This window comes from Ovis aries, chromosome 17, assembly GCF_016772045.2.
Source record: "Ovis aries strain OAR_USU_Benz2616 breed Rambouillet chromosome 17, ARS-UI_Ramb_v3.0, whole genome shotgun sequence".
In the NCBI taxonomy this organism is placed as follows: domain Eukaryota; kingdom Metazoa; phylum Chordata; class Mammalia; order Artiodactyla; family Bovidae; genus Ovis; species Ovis aries.
The window spans coordinates 63,547,756-63,569,864 of NC_056070.1; the positions used below are offsets into that span (position 1 = coordinate 63,547,756).

At 56.1% G+C, this 22,109-nt stretch overlaps 1 protein-coding gene across 3 annotated transcripts in view; it reads left to right on the forward strand.

Annotated features, from left to right (window-relative positions):
- The first annotated feature begins 3,724 nt into the window (after window positions 1–3,724).
- Window positions 3,725–22,109, forward strand: part of TRPV4 (transient receptor potential cation channel subfamily V member 4) — a 44,887-nt gene continuing 26,502 nt past the window's right edge. For 2 of the 3 annotated variants that reach the window (XM_042234703.1, XM_027956636.2), the window contains exons 1-2: window positions 4,121–4,176; window positions 19,864–20,280. In XM_042234703.1, the coding sequence (XP_042090637.1) occupies window positions 19,895–20,280 (386 nt within the window). In that variant the 5' untranslated portion in view covers window positions 4,121–4,176; window positions 19,864–19,894. Of the gene's footprint in view, window positions 3,891–4,120; window positions 4,177–19,863; window positions 20,281–22,109 lie in introns of those variants that run through there. The other variant, XM_042234702.2, reaches the window with a different exon arrangement.

The window sequence follows — 22,109 nt, forward strand, 5'->3', positions numbered from 1 at the left end:
GACTGTATTCTCATTGACTCTGCTGTTCTACAGAGTCTGCCGGGTTTGGGTTCAAATGCTACCAGCTGTAGTCTCTCGGGCACATGGGCTCTCTGTGTCCTTTCATGGGAAATGACTTAAGAATCTCAATTTTACAACCAACAAGAACCTACTGTAGAGCACAGGGAACTCTGCTCAGTGTTACATGGCAGCCTGGATGCGAGCGGAGTTTGGGGGAGAATGGATACATGTATGTATATGTCTGTGTCCCTTCATCGTCCACCTGAAACTGTCACAACACTGTCAATCAGCTATACCTCAATACAAAATAAAAAGTTAAAGAAAAAAAGAATCCCTCCTTCCGGCTGTCAGGAGGTGACCCGCAGAGTCAGGGCTATGCTAACTGTGCAATGAGGTACACACGGCTTGTTTTTATAATCCAGGGCAGGTGCAGTCGGTATAAAGTTCCTGAGATGCAACCCACCTGGTTCATGGTCTCTCCCCAACACTGGCACTGATTCTGGCATACAGCAGGTGCTTGCTAAGTGTGGACCCTTGGTGCAGCACAGGAACCTCCCTTAGTGGAAGTGGCTGAGCCCCCCCACCCACCCGGGGACTCTGAGACCTGTGTGGAACAAGGCGCTGGGCCGCCCTGCAGCCTCTACTGGACTCTCCGTCTGCTTTAATGGCTTTGAAATCTTTTCCTTCCCTAAGAGGAAAAGTTCTTTCTGTCGAGAATCTCTCGTCCTCTCAAAGCAAAGGCTGGACAGTTTTGCCAGCGACGAAAACAGTGACCGCCACTGCCATCACATCCTAGCAGTGACTCTTGTTCATATTTAGTCAAACCAGTGAGCATTTGCTGGGTGCCCTGAGCACCCTGCTTTCTCTTCCTACTCCCCTTTTCCTTGCAAGGCAGGCCCGCAGGCTTTCAATCAGCCAGTACTTTCCCCCCAATTTTTCTTTTATTGTGGTGAAACACACGTAATGGAATTTGCTTTCGTAAGCTATTTGTGTGCACAGTTCGGTGGCGTGAAGATCATTTTTACTGTTGTGCCGGCATCACTGTTGCAGGAAGGGCGGGCCCCTTCCAGGGCCTGAGGGTGGGCTCTCATCTAGCACTCAGAAAGGAATTGTCCGAGGAGACACCCGTGCTCACGGAGCAAGCGACTACTGGGGAGGGGCGCCAGGCGGAGAGCAGCGGGGTAAGGGAACCCAGGAGGACTGCTCTGCCCCACGGCTCGCAGTCTCAGGTTTTATGCTGATGAGGTTAGCTTACAGGTTGTCTTGGCCAATCATTCTGACTCAGGTGGTCACCTCCCTGGTGGTGCACGCAGAGCTTAGGTAGGATGGATTCCAGTGGGAAGGATTCTGGGAGGTCAGCAGGACAGATGGACTGGAGTCTCCGCTTTCCTTTTGACCTTTCCTGAATTCTTGGTGGCTTGTCAGTTCCATGTTCCTTACCAGGACCTCCTGTCGTAAGATAACTCACGCAGGTGGTTACTGCAGTGCCTGGCAGTTTCAGTCAGTGGTTCCCTTAACATCACCACCATCCATCTCCAGAACTCTTGTCATCTTATAAAACTGAAAGTCTATACCCATTAAACTTCCACCCCTTCCAGCTCAACCAACCAGTATCTTAAAAGAACCTACTAAGTCCCAGAGGCTGGTCCAGCAAACAAGACAGACACGGTCCTTGCCTCGGGGGAACTGATACCCATTGTTCAGATGAGAACACTGGGGCACTGAGAGGGAGAGGCTCTTGCTCACGGCCCCTACCTCATCAGCGGCAAAGCAGAGTTTGAACTCACAGTGGGCACAGGGGCCCAAGATCCAGTCTCCTGGCCCACGATGAGTCACTTCCTTGTATGGGGCCTCAGTGGGCCAGTCTGTGAAATGGAGGTCAGGAGGGAGCCGGGTTAGCCATACTGATGCTGAGGGCTCCTGCCTCTTCCTCCTTACTCCGGAGAAGAGCAAACGTCATCCCTGACCCTATCTCCTCCAGTCCCCTCCAGCACCCTCCTAAGCCCGCCAGGCTCCTCTGTCCATGGGATTCTCCAGGCAAGAACACTGGTGTGGGTAGCCATGCCCTTCTCCAGGGGACCTTCCTGACCCAGGCATTGAAAGCAGGTCTCCTGCATTGCAGGCAGATTCTTTACCATCTGAGCCTCCAGGGAAGCCCCCAGCATCCTCCTACTGAATTATCCTTTTTTTTTTTTTTTTAAATATTTGCTTATTTATCTGGCTGTGGCATGTGGGATCTAGTTCCCCGACCAAGGACTGAACCCAGCTCCCCTGCATTGGGAACACAGAGACTTAGCTCCTGGACTGCTAGGGAAGCCCCTCTTTTTCTTTCTTTTAAGAAGAGGCTTTCTCCAGAAATGGGCTCCAGACTAGATATGCCCAGAACTCCTCTGCGTCCCGCCCTGACCCACGCCCAGCCGGAAGGCCCCAAACAGAAGGGCTTTTCCTCCTCAAGGAGGTATAAGGGGCCGTCTGTTTACATTCCTCACTGCCAGATAACTGCCTGTCTGCTCTGTTTAAGAGTCCTCTCTCTCAAATCCTCATGGACAGAGCTTTGGAGAGGCCACAATTCCTCCCAAGCCCCTGTCTCCCATCTGTAAACTGGGCACACCAATCCCCACCGAATAGCCTGGGGGAGGAAGGTTTACTTGACACCCTCCACCCCCATCCCCACCTCTTGCTCAGTGAGTTCTTTATTAAGGTTTCTCTTTTGGTAATTGTTTCAGACTGGCAGTTTGCATTTTATTTTATTTTTTGTTTGTTTTGGCTGCGAGGCATGCAGGATTTTAGTCCCCTGACCAGGGGCTTCCCACGTAGCACTAGTGGTAAAGAACCCGCCTGCCAGTGCAGGAGACGTAAGAGACTCGAGTTCAATCCTGGGTTGGGAGGCTCCCTTGGAGAAGTAAATGGCTACCCACTCCAGTATTCTTGTCTGGAGAATTCCATGGACAGAGGAGCTGGTCAGGCTACAGTCCACAGGGTCTCAAAGAGTCGTGTGACTAAAGCACATATGCCCGACCAGGGACTGAACCTGTGCCCCTGCAATGGAAGCACAGGGTCTTAACCACTGGACCACCAGGGACGTCCTTGGCCGCTGGTTTGAACACAGCACTTCCATTAAGGTTCTCCAACAATTCTCAAATTCCACTTTCTGGCTGCTGAACCAGCGCACCCTGGCAGCTATTTCTGCTTGCAAGCTGTTGAGGAAGGAGCCACCCCACCGTATTCCCAATGTGGGAGTCAGCTCAGTTTAGAGAAAAGAATAACAATAAAAAGGGTTAAGGCTGTTCTTTGGCCACTGCATGGACCTGGTGCCCTCAGCCTCTTCACTGTGATGTGAGGGGAAACTGAGGCAGAGTAGGGACTGGCTGCTCAGCTGGTGAGTCACAGAGCCAGGGCTTGGGCTCCGGGGGTCTGGCTGGAGGAGTCCAGCCAGTCCTGGCAGAAGTGAGCTGCCTGTCCATGAAGGTATTCAAGTGTCTGGGGTAGAAGGTGAGACTGCGCGGTGGGGCTCACCTTCTCCATAAAAGAACACTGGTTGGTGGCCTACTCAGTGCCAGGGTCTGTGCTAGGCGCTGGGTAAAGAGGTGAAGTTCAAAGGCGCTCGCTCTGGCTTAGTCCTGGATGGCACTGTCTGTAACACAGGTGCCTCCGCCGCTGGACATCTGGAGCTACCCGAAGGCCGGGACCCAGCGCACACTGTCTCTGAACTGACTGCCGAATGGGCGGAAGCGTGGAGGAATCGGCGACAAGCCCATTACCAGATGGCGAAGCAGTCCCGGGCTGACGAATTCAGGAGCCGGTGGTCTCAGGATTCCAGCCAGAGGCTCCCCCACGCCCCCCACGAAGCGCCTGCCCCTGTACCTGGGGTGATGACGCCCGTTTTCCAGGTGAGGAAACAGGACCTGCCTCCGCCTCCACCCCCTCAACCCCCCGCCCGCCCGCCCGCCCGCCGCCGCCCTTCCCACAGGGGCGCGGGTCCCGGGAGCTGGGTAGGCTTGGTGCCTCGCCTCCGGGGCGGGCGACGTGGGCGGGGTGCAGCCCGGGGGCGGCGCGTGGTGGAACCTGAGCCCGGGGAGGAGGGACGCGGCGGCTCCGGGCGGGCGCGGGGCTGGCTGCCGGGATTCAGGAAGCGCCGAGCTCCCGGCCGCGGGCGCCCGCCGAGCCCTCTCGGAGGTGAGTGGGGTCTGGGCCTTCGGGGCGGGGACCCCCGGGAGGGTCGGCACAGCCAAGGACCTCGCGCGCCCCTGGGTACGTTTTGGAGGCTGCGGAGTGCCAGTCTGGGGCGCGGGGTCCGTGGCGGTCCCTTGGGCCGGGCACCACCTCTCTGGGCTTCCCTTTCCCTACCTGCGAAGTGGGCGCTAACCTCGGCTCCCGGCTCCCGGGAATGCAGGCCTGAGGGAGGGAGGTACCGGCTCCCCCGGAGATCCAAGCCCAGGAACCAAACACAGGAGGCCCTGCAGACCACCTCGCGGTCACCTCCTTTTTGGTGGGCTTGGAAGAGGGATTTAGGTGCCTAGGGGTTTGCCTTCAATCTCCGGGAAGGTTTGGGAGTCTGCAGCTTCCAAAGATCACTTCTTCCTTACTGAGCCCCAGAGAGAGAGCTCTTCTCCCAGGAGGCAGGAAGATCTCTAATCTCCCCTCCAGCTCTGCCGGGACACCCTGGGAGGTCTCTGAGAACGGGGAGAGACCGCCTACCCTCCCACATGCCTGGCGGTTTCCAACCGTAGACTCCCCTGCCTGGCCCAGCACCAGCCGGTTTCCTCCATCCTCTCTGCCCATTTTGCAGAAGAGGAAACTGAGGCCCAGGACAGGGATATAGCCAAGTGGAACTTAAAGCCAGGGCTGTCCAGGTCCAACATCCTCCCTACATGGAGCCCAGGGGCTGTCGTGGAAGTTGCCAAGGAGGGGGTGGGCTTATGGCCGCCAAGTGTCTAGAACCAAGGACTTCTGCTGGGGGATGGAGGTAGGGTGTGATCTCGGACACTGAGACCCCTCTGGAGGGTTTGAGCTTTGCCCCTTTATCATAGGGGCAAGGATGGGGTCACTGGGTGAGGAGGTGGCCTCTTAAGAGAAGTCAGGTATGAGGGTCAATCCCGAATTGTCTGTGAGGTTAAAAGTGGGGCCTGTGTGGGTGTGAACCCTCCCTTGGCCACCTGCTACTGTGTGATCTTGGGCTACTTTAGCTGTCTAAGGGACAGACAGCTCATCTATAAAGTGGGGGTGGGCTGAGGGCGCCCCTGGGCTGAATCGAGGACAGCCGACCTGTGAGGGGCCCCACACTGCCCGGAGCCCAGCCTAAGGGTATGATGTTTGCACTGGTGGCTGTTGCCCCCAACATCTTCTTAACGGAGGGGGTGAAATGTGAAGTGTGAAAGTCATTCAATTGTGCCTGACTCTTTGGGACCCTATAGACTGTAGCTCGCCAGTCTCCTCTGTCCATGGAATTCTCCAGGCTGGAATACTGGAGTGGGTAGCCATTCCCTTCTCCAGGGGATCTTCCCAACCCAGGGATCAAACCCAGGTCTCCCGCATCACAGGCAGATTCTTTACCAGTTGAGCCACCACGGAAGCCCAATGGAGGGGGTGAAAAAAGGTAATTGGCCATTTCCACATTTATCTAGATCATTCTGTTTGAACAGTGGTAGGAGCCAGAAAGGCGGGGGACCCCTTTCCCCACTTTTATTGGTAAACCGTAGCGGGGAGGGGCTCCTAAGACAACAAATGACAGTCCTGGGCCAGTCAGGTTCACACTTGTATTAATAGAAGCAGGGTGGGGTCATTTCCAAGTGGAGTTTCCCCAGGTTTAGAGAATGGGCGCCTGAGGAAGAAGAGTGTGAGAGACTAGTGAAGACGCCTCAAATCCCCCAAGCGAAATCCAGACCAGACGCCTTCTATCCAGGCCGGGGCTGTGGACTCCCCTCCCACCTCATCAGCTGTGCCTGTGTGAGCTGGGCCTCAGCCATTTCCTCCTCTGTCCATCAAAACCCTCTTGCAAAGCTGCCCGGGCCAGCCCTCGACTGGGCACTGAGGCATCGGACTCCCACCTAGCCCCAGCCCGGGTCGGGGGGGCACGGTGAACTGGGTGGTCCAAGAGAGCTGGTGGGATGGGAGGGAGGGCTGCCTCCTCCCCCTCAGCTGCCTCCCTGACCCTGGCGTTGCCCTCAGGCAACACCCACACCAGCCCCAAGAGCACCCAGCCAGGGAGCGTGTGTGCCCCGGATGGCTGGGGCTCAGGGGAGCGTGCAGTGGGTGGGATTGTGACGATCGGATACCCGGAAGGGCTTGATCACGGTGGCCTTGGAGGCTCACCTGAAGGAGTAAATGCAGATGCTGGGGGAAAGGGTATTCAGGTAAAGATCTGACTTCTACTTGTCACCAGGTGGTGAAACTAGCAGAGCTGAGACGTCCCGTTTGTCTGGAGTGTGACACGAACAGGAAGGACAAGGGATCAGACAGGCAGTGGGCTGGGTCAGACCCAGAAGCCCTGCAAGTCCAGCCTGGGAGGGCCACGCCGGATGTGTGGTCTAGAAAGGCCCGAGGAGTCGGGGCTGGGTGGGGAGGCCGGTCCCCAGGAGGAGAGGTCATCCAGCCAGAGGTGTGAGGCCCCAGGTAGGGGCTGGCACCCCTGGTAGGTGGCTGGAAGATGTGGGAGGGAAAGCACTATGCAAGACTTGATCTCAGGGCACCCGGCACGTGGTGCGCAATTAACCCCACTTGCACGGTTGAGTGCCCGAACACAGTGTTTTGAGAGGGCCAGAGTCCTTTGAGGTCCTTCGTGTGTCCCTGGGAGGGAGGGGGCCACATGGAGAGCGGCGGCTCTAAACCTCCCAGGCCCCTCAACCTGCTGTGTGCCTCAGTTTCCCCCATTCGACTCTAGGAAAAACATTCCAGGCCCCTCCCCAGTTCACGGGGGAACCCAAGGACCAGCTCCTCCTGACTCAGGAAGGATCTGGGGAGCCAAGGGAACATTTCCTGCCAGCAGGCCCTCTGGAATGCCCCGTGTTGCCAGGTCAGGGTGGAATTCACCTGTTAAAGATTAATTCAGAGCTCTCAAGATGCCTGTGGTCCTGGGACCCGCAGCTGCCGCTCTGAACTCTGGGTGCAAGGTTCTGTCTGGCTTCAGCCAAGCATAGGCTGTGTTAGCGGTCATTATGATGATTGTGAGCATTTACTGAGCACTTACTGTGTGCCAGACAGTGAGCCCAAGACTAAGTATGTTTGGATGTGAAGCTAGGATGGTGCCCATTTTTGAGAGGGAGAAATTGAGGTCAGGATGGTAAAGTTGCTGGCCCACCTGGGAAGGGCCAAAACTAAGATCTGAACTCCATTTATCTGACTCTAAATCAGTGCCTAGGAATTTCCGTGGTGGTCTAGTGGCTGAGACTCCACATTCCCAATGCAGGGAGCCCAGGTTCAATTGCTGGTCAGGGAACTAGATCACGCATGCCGCCACTAAGACACAGTTCAGCCAAATCAATAAAAGTAGATACATATAAAATGCATGTCCCTTAACTTCCAAGGTGGCCTGTCCCCATTTGTCTAGATCTGGGGTCACAGGAAGACAGTCTGCAGTTTAGAGGTAAGAACCTGAATTGTTTAGACAGGCCCGGACTTAACTCCTATGCCTGCTGCCTTCTCCCCAGGGGAGCTCAGGCATGTCACCGCATCTTTGAGTCTCAGTTTCCTCATCTGTCAAGTGGGGCTGTCAGTCCCCTCTGCAAGGACAGTCCAGAGCACACGGAGGGGGTTCCGAGCACTGTCTGCTTCCTCATCCTGTCCCCCAGACTGTTCCAGGGCACATTTTCCTCCAGCTCATCCCTCCGAGAGCCCCTCTGTGCCAGGAAGGCGGGAGGAAGGAAGCAGGGGCAAAGCTGGACTTGTACTTGGACAAGAGACGCTGCCTTTGCAGCTCGGAAATACTTCCAGGCCTGACTGAGCGCCAGGGGCCGTCAAAGTTTCCTACTTTCCTGACTTAGTGCTTACGCAAGGGCTGGTTCACATCCCAAGTCTCAGGCAGTTCCCTCACTCCTGGGACCTCAGTTTCCTCACCTGTAAAAGGGGTGATGACTGTGCAGGCTTTGTGGGGGTGGTTGTGGACAGTCTCCAGAGCAGCACAGACTGTTCAGCGTGTAACCAGTGTCTATTGCCTTGATGGGGTTGCAGCATCACCCCCACTGGAGTTGGGCAGGGCAGGAATGCTGAGTCCCATTTTACAGTAGAGGAAACCGAGGCTCAGAGAGAGGAGCAATTTGCCTAGGGATGCCCCGCCGGCTTATGGAAGAGCTGGACCTGAAAGCTAGGTCCCAGTGACCCCTAGGGTCCCTGAAAAGCCCAGTGGCTGGCCCAACTTCCTTCCCAGAAAGCCACTGGGACTGTCCGCTCTTGGAGTCTGACCCACTTCCGTTCACATTCCAGCTTGGCCACTTGCTGCTGTGTGACTTCAGGAAGTGGCTTAACCTCTCTGTTCCTGGGGCTGCCACCCCCAGGGTTTGCAGGAGGTCGCAGCAAACCAGTTGAGGGGATTTGGATCCTTCTGGCTGCCCACTCCTGCCTCGGCCTGGGCTCCCCCTGCCTCAGGTGCCCTGTCACCCTGGCCGAGCAGGAATGAGGAAGGGAGGCCAGGCACTCACTTTCACTGTGACTCCGATTTCCTTCCCACGTCTGAGCCCCATTCTGGTCATCGGCTTCCCCCTTCTGCCCTTCTGGCTGTGTGACCTCAGGCCGGTCACGCCATCTCTCGGAGCTTGTTTCCTCATCAGTGACAGTCACAGACGGCACACCAGGGGCATCGGAGGCCCTCACAGGTCTGCTCCAGATGAGCTCAGAGGGCGGGAAGGGCTCGGGAAGGAGGTGGTGGTGTGGGGGCAGACAGGAGAGCCATTGACCAAATGGGAGTGAGCTTATTTTTCTTTGGGTGGTGAGTAACGGCCATCCCTCCTGCCCCCTCTCTGCCCACCCGCGGCACAAAGAGCTCCTCAGTCTCACCGGACGCCAGTTTTTCCCCCGAGGGTGGAGTGGCCTGGCTTCCACCCGACTGACCAGGAAAGCTGACCACCTTCTGGGACGGCTCGTCAAGGGTGTGTATGGAGCAGGCACTTCCAGTGCGTGTCGCCGATGGGCCCCCCCCCAGGTTCAGGGGAGACCCCAGTGGCCAAAAGGCCCACAGATCTCGGACGGGGACCAGTTGGCCTGGTTCACTCCAGTCCCTGTGCCCTCTGGCAGAGAGGAGGGACTCAGGAATACCTGTGGACAGAGCAGACGGATGAAGCAAGGAAGGACCGAGTGACTCAACAGTCAGCCAGGTGGGGGCATCAGGAAGACCTGCCTGCTCAGATTCAGACAGGGACTCGGGCAAGAGTCCTGGCCTGCCCAAGCCTCAGTCTCCTCATCTGCAAAATGGACACATAGTAGCTGTTTCCGTCACGGGAGAATGTTGAACATTGTAGGTCAGAGAGCCCAGCATGCAGCAGGTGCTCATTATGTTATCTGTTCAAGGATGGGAAGGAGGGGTTGTCCAGCTGGTTAGTTAGGCAGAGGTGCAGCTGTGAAGGGCTGTCTGTCCTGTGGAGAAGGACTTGGCTGCGATTCCTTTCATTTATATCTTTGCGTTCATCCATCTCGTCATTCATTCGGCAAGTATGTCTTGGGCAGCTGCAATGTGCCAGGCCCTGTTCTAGGCCCTGGGAACTCTTGTGACTGTAACAGAAGAGGCCCCCGCCCTCCTGGAGCTGGTGTCCAAGTTCCCAATATCTAGGACAGCGTTTTATGAGCCTCCCTCTTGACACCCACAGTCCCAGGCAACCCTGCGGTGGGTGCTGTGATTAGTTCCCTCTTAGAAGTGAGGGGACTTCCCTGCTGCTCCAGAGACTAAGACTGTGCCCTTCCAATGCAGGGGGTCATGGGTTCGATCCCTAGTTGGGGAACTAAGATTCCCACATGCTGTGCTGTGCAGCCAAAAAAAAAAAATTAGAAATAAGGAAACTGAGACTCAGAAAGGTGACATAATCTGCCTGGGGTCACACAGCTACTAAGCGGCAAAGGCACAGTGGAAACTACAAGTCTGTTCTGGCCCACCCCGAGACTTCCAAGGGGCATGGCATTTAGAAAGGTGACCCCAAGGAGAGGGCTTCATACACCCTAAAGTCATGAACTCAAATGGGCTTAAAACCAGGTGGTTGGAATCCCAACCACATTCCCCTCCTGTTGAGTTGTGACCTCAGCTGGGTCTCCTGGTCTGTCCGAGCCTCAGTTTGCTCATCTGTGAAATGGGGCTGAGAGGTCAGTGCAAGGTGCTCAGCACACGATAGGTGTTAGATAAGTGTCGGCCCCTCCCCTCCATTCTCCCCAGTCATAGTTTATTCCTTTGAGAATGGAAATGATAATAACTTCTAGAGTTATTTTTTGGATTAAAACAGAAGGTGTATATGACATGTACCAGAGGGGTGTGGGCACTGCTAACGTGGGCATTCAAGCAGTTAGCCAGAGACACAGCCTCCTGTTGGTGTAGGCTGCAGGTGAGGCGGGCCGGGGCAGAAAGAGGATCTTGAACTGGTTTTCTGCTGCCTGGGGCACCCTTCCCTGGCTCCTGCCTTACCCATTCATTCCATGGTGTCTGCTCTCTTCTCTGACTTTTGCCCATGGGTGTGAGATGGAGGAGTGGGTGTTGGTCTGCATGGGTGGGTGTCCTGCCTCCTCGGGGCCTCAGTCTCCCAGCTGGGTAATGGGGGAGTGATGCAGGAGAGATGGAGACGAGGAGGGGAGAAAAGGCTTTCCGAAGGCGAGGTCTCCGAACAGAATCACGAGTTTTGGCTTTGGACCTCGGATGTCTGGGTCCCAGCGCTGCCTTGGCCCTGCCCTCTCTGGGCTCTGTCTCCCTAGCTATTAATTGAAGGAATATTAACAATGAAAAGGCAGCTGCCGTCGTTAACACTTACCATGCACCAGGCACTGGCTTAAACTCATAAATTATCAATTCAATACATTATCTTCCATGATCATTCAGCCCTCATAGCACCCTTTTGGTGTAAGAGCTATCATTTTATTTTTTCATTCAAAGCATGAACGTAGAGTCCAACCAGTAACTATAAAGCAAATATGTGAGTTTATCCTTCCCACATGGCAGTGATCATTTCCCCCATTTTACAGATGAGGAAGCTGAGGCCCAGAGAGAAGTGACTTGCTCCTGGCCGCCCTGTCAGGAAGAGGCAGGTGGGGAAGAGAACACGGGTGGGGTGGTTTCTAAGGCTGCAGAATCCTCCCTGTGGCTGTGACTGTCCTCCGGTAGAGGGGCTGGGCTAGAGAGAAGGGGCTTCCATCTTTCTGGGCTGGGTAGCATCGCACTCTGAGCAGGGCTGAGTTAGAGGGATGGGAGGGGGTGAGGCCTTGGGAGAAGGCGCCAGAGCCTCCTGGGACAGGACCTTCATGTCCTCGAGCACCGCCCCCCGCTGTGCACCGGTCCCTGTGCTGCCCCTCTGCGAGCATCTAAGCTCACGATGTCTCCTTGTCACAGCAAGGAAACTGAGGCTGGGGAGGGGATGTGACTTTCCCGAGGTCATCAAGCTGCAAAGGGTTTCTGAGATGTAACTCACATGCAACTCACCCTTTCAGTGTGTGCAGTTTGGTGGTTTTGTAGAATGTTCAGGGTTATAGAGACATCACCACTGTCTAACCCCAGTACATTTTCATCATCCCCAAAATGAGCCCCATCCCCACCAGCAGTCACTGTCCCCCCGACTCCCCCCAGCTCCTGGCAGCCCTCCCTCTGCTGCTTTTCTATAGACGTGCCTGTTCCGGACATTTCACGTACATGGAATCCTATCATACGTCGCCTTCTGTCTTGCTCGGAGTGTGCTCTTGACCCACTCAGCCGCACCGCCTCCCGGTGCTTCCCACCCTGGGGCCGGGGACCTTGGAAGCGAATGGGCGGCCCTGAGAGCTCGGAGGGATCCTTGTGTGTCCTGTCGGAATCCCTCCTGCCATAGACTTGCAGAATGACCGAGTGAGGTCATGGTCACATCAGCCTTGCCCTCTGTGGGGCCTGGTGAGTCACCCCGGCCCTGCCCCTTCTGGGTGGGGGGGACCCGACGGGACACTGGGGCTCTGTCCGCCCTGGACAAGCAACCACTGTGCAGCAGACAGGAAGCAGGCAGGGCCGAGACCTGCTGGGTAAATACAGGCTGGCTGGGGAAGGTGCCCTGCGTGGCGTGATGCCCCCTGCTGCTCCCACCCGCTGGGCCGGGGGAGCCTCGGCAGCCTGGCCAGGGAGCCAAGCTCCCGGTGGCGGCTGCTCTGAGGCGGCTGCCAGCGTCCCAGGCTCTGGGCCCAACTGCTTGGCCCTCCCTGGCTGTCACGCCTGCCTTGATCCTCAGTTTGTTGATGCCGACAACAACCGTCTTCTGCTGGGTGTGTACTCCTTGCCTTCCCTGGTAGCTCAGTGGGTAAAGAATCCACCTGTCCTGGGTCTGGAAGATCCTCTGGAGAAGGGATAGGCTACCCACTTCTGTATTCTTGGGCTTCCCTGGTGTCTCAGACGGTTCAAGAATCTGCCTGCAATGCAGGAGACCTGGGTTCGATCCCTCAGTGGGGAAGATCCCCTGGAGGAGGACACGGCAACCCACTCAGATATTCTTGCCTGGAGAATCCGCACGGACAGAGGAGCCTGGCAGGCTGCAGTCCGTGGGGTCGCCAAGAGTCGGACGCAGCTGAGCGCAGCACGGTGCTTCCTGCCTGGTGCTAGGCTCAGTGCTTTACATACTTTCTTATATGACCCTCTCAACCATCCCAGGGCAGGCGCTGCAGTCATCACCATTTACAGGTGAGAAAACAGAGGCACAGGAAGGCCGGGTGACTTACCCTGGGTCACACAGCTGGTGAGTGGGCAGTTTGCCTCTGGGGCCCATGGTCCCCACCACCCACCCTGAACCACTCTCCCTCCACCCCCATCATCCATCCTTTTCTTCTCAAGTCCCCTGGTCCTGGTAAAGTATTCACTGAGGGGACTTCCCTGGCAGTCCAGTGGCCAGGACTCCACACTTGCAGTGTGCAGGGGGTGGGTTTGATCCCTGGTCAGGGAACTAAGATCCCACATACCCTACGGTGTGGCCCAAATAAAAAAATAATGAAGTATTCACTAAAGGCGCAGGTCCTGGGGCCATACTGGACCTGGTTCCACATCTGAGGAGCTGGGCAGCCCTGTAAGAGTGACTCTACCTCTCTGAGCCTCCATTTCCTTACCTGGCAGGTGGGGGTTGGATAGAGCTGGCGTTTTCCCTCTCAGCGCCAGCAAGCCTTGGGATCCGTCCTCCTAGGCCCTTCCCCACCCACGCCACCCCTCCAGGACTGATCTAGAATGATAGGCTAGCCAGGTTACTGCAGGAAGTGGGGGACCCCACAGATGGGGCAGAGAGCCACAGGATGGAGGGCAGTCTGTCTGGGAGCCCAGAACCTCCACCTGATCTGCCTGCCTCCCCCTACCTCCCGGTCCGCCCACCCGCTCACCCATCTTTTCTGTCTTCATTCCTGTCTTCTCCCGATGCCTCAGGCCACCCTTAGTGCCCCCTGCTGTTTCCCAGGCCCACAGCCGGGACCTTGCTGTCTCCTCTGCTCTTTTATCTGTCCCACGTGTCAAGCCCTCCTCCTCGCTGCCTCTTCCTGGGCCCATCAGGATCAATCAGTGCTGCTTCCTCCTGCCTGTCTCCTTCCAGAACTTCAGCGGACCTTGCCTGACTGTTTAAGCAAGCAGATATTTACTGATGCCTTGGCATAACGCTGAATGCCGGGGAGACAGCCAACACAGATAGTCCCTCCTTCATGGAGCTCACACTCTAGAGGAGAAGAGAGAAAATGAATGAAAGGATGATATAAGTAAAGGTCAAAGTTTCATCATGAGAAGTGCCATAAAGGGAGGCCCAGTTTGCTGTAAGAGTGAGCACAAGGAGCTGGTTTAGAATGGGGTGGGGTGGGGTGGGGTGGGGTAGGGTGAGGTGGGGAGGAAGGCCTCTCAGAGGAAGTGCTGGTTAAGATGACACCCAGAGAAAGGGAGGCAGTGGAGGAAGGCCAGCCCAGGCAAAGGCCCAGAGCGGGTCAGCCATCTGGTCCCCTCCTAGACTGAGTTCCCCGAGTTTCCACTCTTCTCTGCTTCCCCGGTGCCCTGCACACAGTTGGCACTCAGCAGATGCCTGTTGGCGTGCATCGGTCCCAGCTCCCTGGAATTCCTCCCCCTGGGGTGGAGCAGTCCCTGCACGCCTGAACTTGCCCCCAGATCTAAGCAGCTTTCCTCGCTCACGTAATCAGGAGGATGGGATTTGACAAGGACGTGCCAGGGTTTCCATGAGATCAGGCAAAGCCGCGGGGTAACAGCGAGGGTGGGCCCCTTCTTCTGCCAGAAGAAGGATGCGGGGTATGGAGCCAGAGACCTCCAGCCCACTCCTGCTGAACCCGGGATTGCCAGGGAGAAGGCAGCTGCCACTCATGCCGTCTTGCGGCTTGCTGTTCGTTGAGGGTTTACTCTGTGCCAGGTGCTTGACTCAATCCCTGTAATCCTCCGGGTGACCCAGTTAAGTCCCCCAGGGGCAGGTGAGGCCTGCGAGGCTCAGAGAGGCCAAGTGACTTGCTTAGGCTCACCTGGTTAATGAGCAGTAGGGTCTGGGCACCAGCCTCAATCGGTCTGATCAACATGCACGTTCTTTCCCAGACCCACCAGACCCACCAGCTCCCACCAGCTCCCACCTGGTGCCCTCTCCTCGGTCGGGCCAGGGAGTGTGGGTTTAGCTGCCATGACTGAGTCCCCAGGGCCATCCGAGCCAAATGCGTGAACTTCCGCCATGTTTCTGGAGAGCGTAGGGTCTGACCTGGGCAGAGAGGAAGACCTGGGGGGCCCTGGTCTCCTGATCTCCTCGCCCTGCACCCGTGAATTCACCGCTCCCAGGCCCTTCCTGTCTAACCAGCTCTTGTCCCCAGACATGTCTCAGCTTCTTGCTCTGTCTGGCTATTTGCTCTGTTTTCTCACCAGGTCAGCCCCAGGAGGGCAGGAGTTCTTTGTCTTGCTCACATCTGTGTCCCCAAGACCTGGCACACGATAGATGCTCAGGAAACATTTGTTGAGTAAATACACGGGTGAATGGCTTCCAATCCTGTTCTTTGGGCCCTGGGATTCAGACCCGTCCATCCAGCCACAATTACTATCTGTGTGTGGACTACCGTGTGTGTGTGTGTAGGGTCTGGATGCTTAAAAACATTTGAAAGCCGCCATGTTAAATGAATGCAGTGGTCACACAGCCTGTGGGGACGTCCACACTTGGCGTAAATGTCCTTCGCTGAGCCCCCGATATGCTCCTGGTGCCAGCTGGGCGCTGCCCCCTGCAGAGGCATTCCCAGGGGCTCACAGTGGGCACCCACATGTGTATGAGCACAGGGGGAAGAGAGGAGGAAACATAGATGATATTTATGCGCAGAGGAGAGGCAGGAGGACTCTCAGCCTCCCTTCCCAGCCGGCACTCCTCCTTCCCCTTAGTCTGGCACGGATTTGGAATGTGTAATAACAGCCTACAGGGCAGATGAGAACAGGGAGTGATCGCGATCCCCAACCACAGAGAACGGCATGTTTGGGGAGGGGATTGCCACAGAGTGGGCTGTGTGTGTCCGCTTGTGAACAGGCACGTACATGTACACTGGTGTCTGTACACACTTGGGTTGTGCTCTGTGGAGGGAGTCCAAGATTGGGAGCCCAGAGTCCAGTTCTTCAAGGTCACTCACTGTGTGGCATCATCTCAGGGGCCCCAGTTTTCTCAGCTGTGAAATGGGAGCATTGCAACTTTGCTCACCAGGCCCTGGCGGATTAACTGAGGGAGAGGCTGGGAGGACTTGGTGAATGTTAATAAGGACTGCGAATGCACGGCTGTAGGACCACCCCATGCGTGTACCTGGGGAGGGTGGGTATGCTGGGATTGTATCATAATGGCAGTGATGATTCAAGTATTTGTCAAGGGGCCTCCCTGGTTAAGATGCTTAACCGGGTGCTTCCACTGCAGTGGGCAGAGGTTCGATCCCTGGTCAGGGAACTAAGATCCTGCATGCTGCACAGTGTGGCCAGAAAATAGACAAAAAAGACAAAAATTTGTCAGGTGCTCATTAGGGGCCCAAGAGACACCTGACCTGCCCATTAACAGCCCTATAGGATAGAAGCTGTTTTGCAACCCTCATTTTGTATGCAGGGAAACTGAGGCTCAGAGAGGTTAGCATGGGCTGATGGTAATAATCCTCTCAAGGGGCCGTTGTGCACCTTGAACAAGATACTCTAAGGGTTTGGTGTGGCACCCGGCCCCCAGGCCATGCTGTCAACTGAGGGGTTAGGGTAGCCCAGCCTCCACAGCCAACTGCCTGGGTTTGAGTCCTGGTGTTTTTCCCTAAGGGCTTCCCTGGTGGCTCAGACGGTAAAGAAGTTGCCTGCAATGCAGGAGTGCTATGCTGTGCTTAGCTGGTCAGTCATGTCCAACTCTTTGTGACCCCATGGTTTGTAGCCCTCCAGGCTCCTCTATCCATGGGGATTCTCCAGGCAAGAATACTAGAGAATACTGCAGTGGGTTGCCATGCCCTCCTGTAGGGGATCTTCCCAACCCAGGGATCGAACCCAGGTCTCCCACATTGCAGGCGGATTCTTTACCATCTGAGCCACTACTACTAAGTCGCTTCAGTCGTGTCCGACTCTGTGTGACCCCATGGACGGCAGCCCACCAGGCTCCCCCGTCCCTGGGATTCTCCAGGCAAGAACACTGGAGTGGGTTGCTATTTCCTTCTGAGCCACTAGGGAAGCCCAAGAGTACTGGAGTGGGTAGCCTATCCCTTCTCCAGGGGAACTTCCCGACCCAGGAATCGCACCGGGGTCGCCTGCATTGCAGGCAGATTCTTTACCAGCTGAGCTGCCGGGGAAGCCCTGCAATGCGGGAGATCCAGGTTCAGTCCTTGAGTTGGGAGGACTCCCTTGGAGAAGTAGATGGCTACCCACTGCAGTGTTCTTGCCTGGAGAGTTCCATGGACAGAGGAGCCTGGCGGGCTACAGTCCATGGGGTCACAAAGAGTCAGACACGACTGAGCGACTGACACTTTTAGTTTCCACTTTCACTTTTTCTGTCACTCACCTGCGATGTGCCCTCAGGCAAGTCACTTAACCTCTCAGAGCCTCAGTTTTCCTCATCTGTGAAAGGAGAATTACAGCAGTACCTACCTACCTCCAGAGGTAGGTCTCTCAACCTCAGCACTGTTTTCCAGCTGGGTAGTTCCTTGTGGCGGGCATGGTCCTATGCCTTGTAGGATGTCTGGCGCTACCCCTGGCCTTGACTCACTAGATGCCATTAGCCCTCTCTCCTCTACACAGTGTGACAGGCAAGCATGTTTCTAGATATTGCCCAGTGTCCCTGGGGAGCCGAGGCGCCCCCGGCTGAGAACCACTGGTCTAGGGTTCCAGGGAGGACCACGTGAAAGTGTGTGTGTGAAGCACTTGGGCCCCCAAGAGCCCCATGATCACGGTGATGATGGGGGTTTAGTTCATAATTATCACGTCACCATAATTAATACGCTGACGTTGATCCCTTTTTGCCTTGTCAAGGTTGCTGGCAGTGAGTGAGTGAGTGACTGAGTGGGGATTTGAACCTGGGACTGGCTGACTCCAGACCCCCTGTTGTGGAGCCCCAGAAACACTGGATGCTGTCTGAGCTTTCTTAGAGGAGGGGGTACAGGCATGGTGGGGGCTAGAGGGGCTGCCTCATCTGGCCCCCACCTTGGGTGGAGGGTGTCTGGAACCCCGTGGGGACCTGAGAGGGGGTGCGGTAATTAAGAAGTATGTGCCTAAACTCCTCTTCCCCTGACCCTGCGGTCCCCACTGAGATGAGCAGGACTGTGCCCGGGGAAGTCTAATCTCCCCCTCAGTGGCTGCACCCCAGTGGACAGCCCTCCCTGCCTCAACATACCCCCATTCCTGTGTCACAGAGCCGGGACTCGGGGCAGCCCCTAGGGGGTCTCCCTTACCCGCCTGGCAGGTGGATTGGAACTAATGTCTCCTGACTCATACTAGGTGTTGGCACCCAGTGGGTGCTTCAAATTCTTGAAGGCACTTGGCATCTCCCAAGCTTTAGGAGGTGTTGTGGTTACCCTGGTTTTACAGGTGGAGAGCTGAGGGCCAGAGAGAGGAAGCAATTTGCCCGAGATCTCACAGCTGCTGATTAACCTGGGCCCAGAGGGGAACCGGGTAAAACCGATTTCAGCACCTGTGCACCAAGCCCTTCCTTCCTTCTCTGATTGTGCTCATTGACAGCCCCCAGGTTAATCCCAGGGTCAACACTGGACATGCCCAATCTCATTTAATTCTTCCTGCAAATGTATGAGAAAGCTACTATTGTACCCATTTTATAGATAAGGAGACTGAGGCTTGGGACACTCTCTCAAGGTCATGCTACACAGAAATAGCTTAGCTGGGATTAGAACCCAGGCCTGGAAGAGTCTAAAGTCCAGGCTCTGCCTCCCCATTTGTGCCCAGAGTGGGACCCACCCGAGGCAGGAGCTCTGACCCTCTGTGTGCCCTGCTGTGCCAGCCAAGAGAGGCCTCTTGCAAGGGCCCTTGCCTTCTCTCCTGGCAACCCAAAACAAACAAGGTGGGACCAATCTTTATTTGTTCTTCTGCTAATGTGCATGGAGGGAGAGATGTAGAAAAGAGCTTTTCAGACATTTCTCTGCAGCCCGGGTGGGATGTGAGGAGTTCCTGGGAACTCGCCCTTGGTGTCCAGCCCGCCCTGTGCATGCTGCAGAGGGCAGGTGGCTGACAGCCAGCAAGCCCTCGTCCCTCCCTTGCCCTTCTCCTGGCTAAACATTGGGCCTGGGAGCCAGAGAGACCTAGGTTCAAGTCCAGCGCTTCTCCTTACAAGCTGTGTGACTGGCCCTCTTCAAGCTCCATTTTCCTCACCTGACAAATAAGACTAAATAACACCATTGTCATCAGGTCGTGTGTCCATGTGGCACCCCTCAAGGTGCGGGGGTGCATGTGTGGACAAGGCAGAGGCCTTCCCTGCCCTCTGGTACTCACAACCCCGGGATTAACTAATCCCACGAACAAATGGTCGGAGGGGCTTCCCAGAGGAAGCGGCACGAGCTGGGAACACAGGTGGGCAGGAGCTAACTGGGCAAAGAGGGGAGGGAAGGAGTCAGTGCTTGGCACTGGGGAGCAGAGTTTGGGCACGGCTAACTAAACCCTCAGAACCTCAGTTTCCCGTTCTGTGAAATGGGGTCATAATGATGGTGCTGGGAAGTTGAGGGTGACTGACTTCCACAATGAGTTCATGTGTATTTGCTGAGCACCTAGTGTGCCTGCAGCATGCATTCAATGGTTATGTTTTAGTAGGTGCTTTCTGTGTGGCAGGCACAGCACAGGCCACTGGATCGCATGCGCTCTGCTTCGTCCCCGTTTCACAGATGAGGAAACCGAGGCTGTGAACCATTGGCTTTCCTGTCATATGGTGGCTAAATGCGGAACTTGGGTTCAAACCCTGCTCTGGGTGCTCCAAAGCTGGTTTGGTTGGCCAGGAGTAAGCCCCAGGCTCTATGTTTGGGGACCTGGTGTGATTCTGAGGCCCTTCCGTCTCCAGCTGATGTCCAGGGTAGCTGGATGCAAGGCGGGCTTGTGTTTCCAGATCCCTGAATGGGGCTCCTGTTGCAGCTCCTGCCGGGGGCTGGCGGCCAACCACATCTGGGAGTGGCCACCCTGCACCCCTGTCATTACAAGGGTGGCTTTGAAGAGCTGGCAGCGGTGCTGTTTGCCCACGTGGGAGGGGGGCTTCCTGGAGACGGCCTGACGCCACTCCCATTCCCTTGCAGGCCAAGCCGTGTGGACGGTCCCCAGGGCAGCATGGCGGATCCTGGCGAAGGCCCCCGCGGGGCTCCAGGGGAGGTGGCCGAGTCCCCTGGGGATGAGAGTGGGCCCCCCGGCGGGGAGGCCTTCCCCCTGTCGTCGCTGGCCAACCTGTTCGAGGGGGAAGACGGCTCCCCATCGCCCTCCCCGGCTGATGGTGGTCGCTCCGCCGGCCCAGGCGACGGGCGGCCAAACCTGCGCATGAAGTTCCAGGGCGCCTTCCGCAAGGGGGTGCCCAACCCCATCGACCTGCTGGAGTCCACCCTGTACGAGTCCTCAGTGGTGCCCGGGCCCAAGAAGGCGCCCATGGACTCGCTCTTTGACTACGGCACCTATCGTCACCACCCCAGTGACAACAAGCGCTGGAGGAGGAAGGTCATAGAGTGAGTATTGCTGGCTGCCTGACCAGGGGTCTCCCCTGTATTGAATTCGCCCGTCCACCCATCCGTCCACCCACCCACCCATCATCTACTCACCCATTCATCCAGCTACCTGTCTTTCCACCTAGCCGTCCAGTCCATCCATCTACCCGTCCACCTGTCCATCATCTACTCCCTCAAGTATCTGTCTGCCCGTCCATCCATCATCTAGGCATCCTCTCATACGACCAGCTTTCCGTTTGTCCACCGTTTACTCCCCAGACAGCCATCCCTTCTTCTGTCCACTCACCGTTTCTATCCATCCAGCCGGTCAGCTATTAGACTGCCCACCATTCATCCATCTATCCCATTCCCATATCTCTCATTCGCTATTTCTCTTTCCTTCTCTCTTTCTCTCTTATCAGCTACCCGCCTTTCCACCTGTCCATCCGCTTGTCCAGTTTATCCTCCATCATCACTCATTCGGATACCTATCGACCCATCTATTCCTCTGCCATCTCTGTCTAGCCATCTCTGCATGAAAACCCGCTAGACCCCTCTCAGGCCTCTGTGTGTGTCTAGAGGAGTCTTGAAGTCTGCGTGTGTCCTTCTGTCCCCCGATGCTGCTCACAGACTCATTTACGCCCTTAGATGAAGCTCAGCCACCTTCTCAGCCCTGCTTGGTCAGAAGCTGCCTGTCTCCTTTGTTTATTTACCGAGTCACCAGTTTGTTCCGTGAAGGTTTGTGGACCACCCACCACATGCCAGGTTAGGGGAGGGGTCGGCCCTGGGGCTCCAGGAATGAGCCAGGCCAGATGCTGCCCCTGCTTCGCTTAGATACTGAGTAGCTGTCACTGGCACTGTCAGTTTGGAGGGCAGAACACTTAATAAGCAGGTGAGTAGACAGTTCACTTTGGACTCATCTGATGGTCCTGTGGTTAAGACTCCGTGCTCCCAATGAAGGGAGTATGGGTTCAGTCCCTGCTCAGGGGAGATCACGCATGCTGCTTGGTCAAAAAAGAAAGAAAGAAAGAAATGGTTCACTCTGGGAGAAGGAAATGGCAACCCACTCCAGTATTCTTGCCTGGAAAAGTCCATGGACGGAGGAGCCTGGTGGGCTGCAGTCCATGGGGTCACGTGACTGAGGCTGCATGCATGAGGAGGGTGGAGGGAGATGGGCTGGAAGCAAGAAACTGGTAGAACTGAAAAAAAAAAAAAAAAGAAATAGTTCACTCTGGGGGAGGTGCTGAGGTGAGAGAGGGAGCTGATACAGGAAACATAATCCAGGTGGACTTCCTGGAGGAGCTGGCTAAGGAGTGAGAAAGGGCAGCCACATAGGAAATTCACTGGAAAAGCTCCTGATTCTGGGAAAGATTGAGGGCGGGAGGAGAAGGGGATTACAGAGAATGAGATGGTTGGATCTCACAGACTCAATGGACATGAGTTTGAGCAAACCCCGGGAGATGGTAAAGGACAGGGAAGCCTGGCATGCTGCAGTCCATGGGGTCGCAGAGTCGGTCATGACTGAGTGACTGAACAACATTCCAGGTGGAGGCTGGAGAAGCTTGAGGTCTGCACGGAACGCAGTCTGCAAGCTGCAGGATGAACTTTGTAAGCTCCACTCAGAAGTGGAGACAAGCCCAGGAGAGTCAGGTGTCCCGGTGCCCGATCTCTTTGGAAGGTTGCATTGCATGCTGGTGGGCTCTTCGTCTCCCTTTCCCCCTCCTTCAGGCCCTCATCCCCACCACTGCCTCAGACAGCTAGGGCTGATGGCTTTGGAGGGGCTGCAAAGGAGTTGGAGGGGGATGCGGTTGAGCACTTGAGGTCTTCAGAGACCCTGAAGGCTGCCTCAA